Below are 4,824 nucleotides of genomic sequence, written 5' to 3' on the forward strand. Positions count from 1 at the left end.
GATTTTTATATTAGATTTTTTATTTATCTTATGTTAAAAAATTTTATTTTAATTAAAGTCAACAAAAAATAAATTTTAAATATTTTAATCATAAATACTCTGAAGTATATCGTAAAATACTTAATCCAAAGTTCAAAAACTTAGCTTGCTTGGCTCATTTTCATCTAATCTTCGCTTAATTATAAAGAGGAAAGTTCATACCCAAAATATTACACAAGCCTCTATATATATCTATTTCAATTTTTAATTAATAATATTTGGATAAAGTAAAACACATAAAAAGAAGAATATTAGAAGACAAGTAAAATTTATTGTATAAGATACATAAAAAAAAGTATATATAAAAGATCAAACAAACTCAAAAAAAATTTTGTTTAAAAAAAATATTAGAAATATAATTATTAATATTATTTTTTAATCAACATAAACTTTTGAAATAAGTAATTTTATAGCAAAAATAATAACCAAAAACAATAATTCTACTCGTGCTTGAATATTAAAATAATACATAAAATTTATACCAACAAACAAAAATAGTTGTCATATATAGGTCTCTCTTTCCACCTATTATTATTCTTATTTGAGCACTTAATTTCTATCATATTTAAAGTTCATATGTCATTCCCACTTTAACCTTACGCTCATGAGGAATATCAAACACTTTGTCACCTTGCTTCAAGTTCTTTTTCAAGAAATTGTAAGCATAATTTATCAAAATCTTCTTCCCAATGCCACTTCCTTTGCTTGCAACAACTTCACTCTCACCAATCAAATGAACAATTCCACCTTCCAACCCTTTCTCAATTTCCTCAATAATAGTCTCTTCACCACCATCATCACTCATTCTCTCCTCTTCAACCTTTTGAGATGAATCAAGAACCCTAACTTCACCAACAAATGACTTCAACCTTCTAACTAACAAATCCTCTAACGGCTCTTTTTCGTCGCGGACATCCGTATATCCATATCTCACAACACATCTAAATATCTTAAGTTCGTCGTGTTCGACACGGCGAAAAATGAACCTCTCCTCCATTGAAATCTTGCTAATTGGCAAAGATTTGATCGAGATAAACACCACAACGGAATGCAAGGCCGGAATATTCGACACATAATGCTTGAAAATTGGTGGAATTCCTTGAACAAGCTCCGAGTAGAAGATGGCAAATCCGGGGATTCTATGCAACCTTTTTTCATTAGCAATAATTTCCTTAAGGCTTTGAGGAGAAATCTTATGATCCAATTCATAATAGTACTTTTTTCTATACACATCATTCCAAATGTACATTATGGACATTAGGAACAATGCAAATGCTAGTGGAAGATACCCTCCATCCTTGAATTTGTATAGCACTGAGCTTAAGTATAGAAGCTCCACAGAACCAATGATAAGAACATAGCTTATGATTAATAGCAGGTTAGTCTTCCATATCATGATCATGACTAGAACAAGCAATGCTGAAGTTAGTGTCATTACAAAAACCACTGCTATTCCTGCATATCACAATATTTTTGTCCAATCAAAAATTGAAAAATTGCTAATATATATAGTAGTAGATTATCAATTTCATAAATATTAATATAATTTTATCTAATTAATGAACATTATTGATCCTTGTTTCATTCCTTCTAAAATTATGGCAATTTCACAAATTTTTTTTGGTTATCCAACTCTTAACAAAAACATTAATATAATGAGATATATGATTTTAGAAAAAACTATTATCAGAAAAAGTCAGCTATTATGGTAGGAGCAGAGTCGAAACATTCTTATAAGTTATCCTTTGTTACCTTCTCTTATCGATGTGGGATTTTACACAATTCAACATATAATTTTTCCTAGCTAACACTCATAAATAATTATGGCGATATATATAAATAACGAAGTTTAATTTAGAGTATGTATATATATAAGAGATTTATTTGGTTACCATAAGCATTGCCAATTTTGGTGGTGGTTTTGAATCCAGCAGTGACAGCAACACAAGCAATCATGAGTATGAAATTGATTTCGGGAACGTAAACTTGTCCTTCATATTTGGTTGATGTATGTACAACTTTGACACGAGGAAAACATCCAAGTGCTAAGGATTGTTGTATGATTGAGAATGTTCCTGAGATCATCGCTTGAGATGCTATGATTGCTGCTGCCACAGCAACAACAAACATTGGCCAGTATAGTTTATCTGAAACAACCACTCATACATCGTTAATTATTTTGATTACTTGTTATGTTGTTACATACACACACAAAAATCAACATTTTAGGATGATGAGAAAGTCTAGGGCCAGCAAATTTTGTAGTATTTAGCCATTAATTAATTATCAATGATGTTTTTAATGGTGTGAGATTGCATCTAATGGTGTAGAATCATTCAATTTCCTTTTGATGGTTAAGTGCTGGCCAGAATTAGTCAAATCAATCAAATCATCTAATAACTCTCAGTTATCAATTTCACATTAAAATCGATTGCACTTGAGTTTCTACATGGAATAGATAGAGTATAATTTGAACGTATAATAATATTATATTTCTTCAAGAGGAGAATAGTTATTTATTTTTGGATGATGAGGATCACAAACTTAGAAATTAAATCATCATAGTGATGGGTCAGATATATGAATGACAAAGTCAACAGTGCAAATTCTGTATAGCCTGTCTCCATTGCAAGTGATGAGTAAAGAGGACCACTACTTTCATCAACTTGCTCACTTGATCTTCAATAACCATCATGTTTTCAATAACCGTTGATTTCAAATTAATATATATTATATATATTTTTTATAATTAAGATCAACGGTTAAAATAACTAGTGCACCGGTACTCCCGGTGCACTTGAAATTTTTCTTATACTTCTTTGAATGAGAGTTATATAGATTACGTGGTATGGACTTGTAGAAAGTATCAGAAACAAGATCATTGTGTTTGCGAAGGAATGAAGCTTGTCCAGTATAGGCCAGAATGAGAGCAGGATATGTCACAGAACACATGCTTATTTGTATAGATCTCACTGTGAAATGTCCAACATCCGCAAATAGTGCTTCAGTTCCTGCAATTTACTCATTTAACACTAAATTATTAACTGATTTAATCCCCTTTGATCAAATTAAATAATCATATTATATATATACATAAAAAATTAATTACTAAGTCAGTTATTTATATAAACTATATATTAATATCAAAATGTAAAACATATATTAAAATTATATAAATATATACAAATCAATTCCGCTACGTTACCAACAGTATTTCTGCCAACTTCTACCAACTCTTATTTATAACTGTGTTTAATGGAAGTGTCTTTTGTAGATATGTCTAATAAAAATATTTTTTTTATAGCTATGTTCAATAGAAGTGTCTTTATAGGTATATTTTTTGTGGATGTATCTCTTTATATATGTGTTTAAAATATAATAATTAATTATTATTGACAATAAGTTGACAGATAATATGTTGACTATACTTTTCCTATACGAATAGGAAAAGTCTAGGGGCCAGCAATTTTTGTGTTTTTTGGCCAGCACTTAACCATCAAAACAAAAGTGAGTGATTTTCCACCATTAGATGTAATCTCACACCATTAAAAACACTATCAATGGCCAATTGATGGTTACAAAACACCAAAATTGCTAGCCCCTAGTATTCCTCGTACCAATATATAATGACATAACCTGTTATTGATAGAACGACGCCACCAAGAGAAATCCAAGCATCCTTCTTGTTCCTCCGAAAGTAGTATACAATATATGCTGGATTTAGTGCTTTGATAACAATGGGATCATACTTGATGAAATTGTAGACACCGATGCCTCCAATGAACAAAAACCAAACACATATAATGGGGGCGAAACTGTACCCAACTTTATCTGTTCCAAACCTTTGAACCATGAATAGGCATATCAAGATTCCTATCGATATCCCAACAACCCGCTCTACATTCACAAATCACAACCATCAAATATATATAATTTTATTATTATTATTATTCTCAAAATAAAACAAATAAAGGTTATAAAATCGCTGGACCATGTTCATATATATAGATAATGATCACAAGAATTACTTAACTATAATTCAGTAATAAAATAATGAACCAAAATAAGGTGATAGAAATCTAATGAAATAAATATATAGTATCATATTATAAGGCTTTTTAATAGGTAAATATTTTTAATAAAATAAAAATTCGTCTTTTATGAAGTTCTTGTCTTATTATTTAACATTCACATCCACCAAAACGGCAGAAACAAAGCAACTCTGAGGCCTACATTTTTGTCCATAAAAGAAATAAAAACGAAATAGGATATATATATTTTTGAAATTACATAGCTAGTAGTATATATAATATACCTACCGTCAGTTATTTTTGAAGTAGCTTCCTTGAGCCCTCCCACAGCAGATAAAACTGCAATCGGATGAATTCATTAATTTATTTCGTTCAATAAAACTTTTAATATCCTATTTAGAACTATATATATAGATACTGTTCATATAAAACGAAAAATATAATCAAATAAACAACATTATATATTTAAGTGATATACATTTTATCTCTCCAAAAGATCATAAACATCTAATTATTAAAACTAGTTTTCTAGATCATTTTTTCATAAAAGATCAGGATAATATTTATTACCTGATGTTCTATAATTGATTGTATCACTATTTAATTTCTAAAGAGAAGAGGAATTGGTAGTAGCAATAAAATGATTAGAATCATTTTTAATAGAGTTAAATTATATGGAGATAATTAATTTTACTGTCAATATGAGTCAAAGCCTTTTAATTTTAAATCTTACATATGAAAGTTTAAATTTTGA

General features: G+C 29.0%; 1 protein-coding gene across 2 annotated transcripts in view; it reads right to left on the bottom strand.

Moving 5' to 3' along the window:
* Positions 462-4,824, bottom strand: part of LOC107626131 (potassium transporter 5) — an 8,265-nt gene continuing 3,902 nt past the window's right edge. Inside the window, exons 4-8 of one of the 2 annotated variants that reach the window (XM_016328924.2) lie at positions 4,359-4,409; positions 3,676-3,936; positions 2,883-3,050; positions 1,932-2,186; positions 462-1,494 (exon numbers count right to left, since the gene is read on the bottom strand). In XM_016328924.2, coding sequence (XP_016184410.1) covers positions 605-1,494; positions 1,932-2,186; positions 2,883-3,050; positions 3,676-3,936; positions 4,359-4,409 — 1,625 coding nt within the window. In that variant the 3' untranslated portion in view covers positions 462-604. The remainder of the gene's footprint in view (positions 1,495-1,931; positions 2,187-2,882; positions 3,051-3,675; positions 3,937-4,358; positions 4,410-4,824) is intronic. The other variant, XM_021116469.1, reaches the window with a different exon arrangement.

The sequence above is a fragment of the Arachis ipaensis genome, chromosome B02 (assembly GCF_000816755.2).
Source record: "Arachis ipaensis cultivar K30076 chromosome B02, Araip1.1, whole genome shotgun sequence".
NCBI classification, from domain to species: Eukaryota; Viridiplantae; Streptophyta; class Magnoliopsida; order Fabales; family Fabaceae; genus Arachis; species Arachis ipaensis.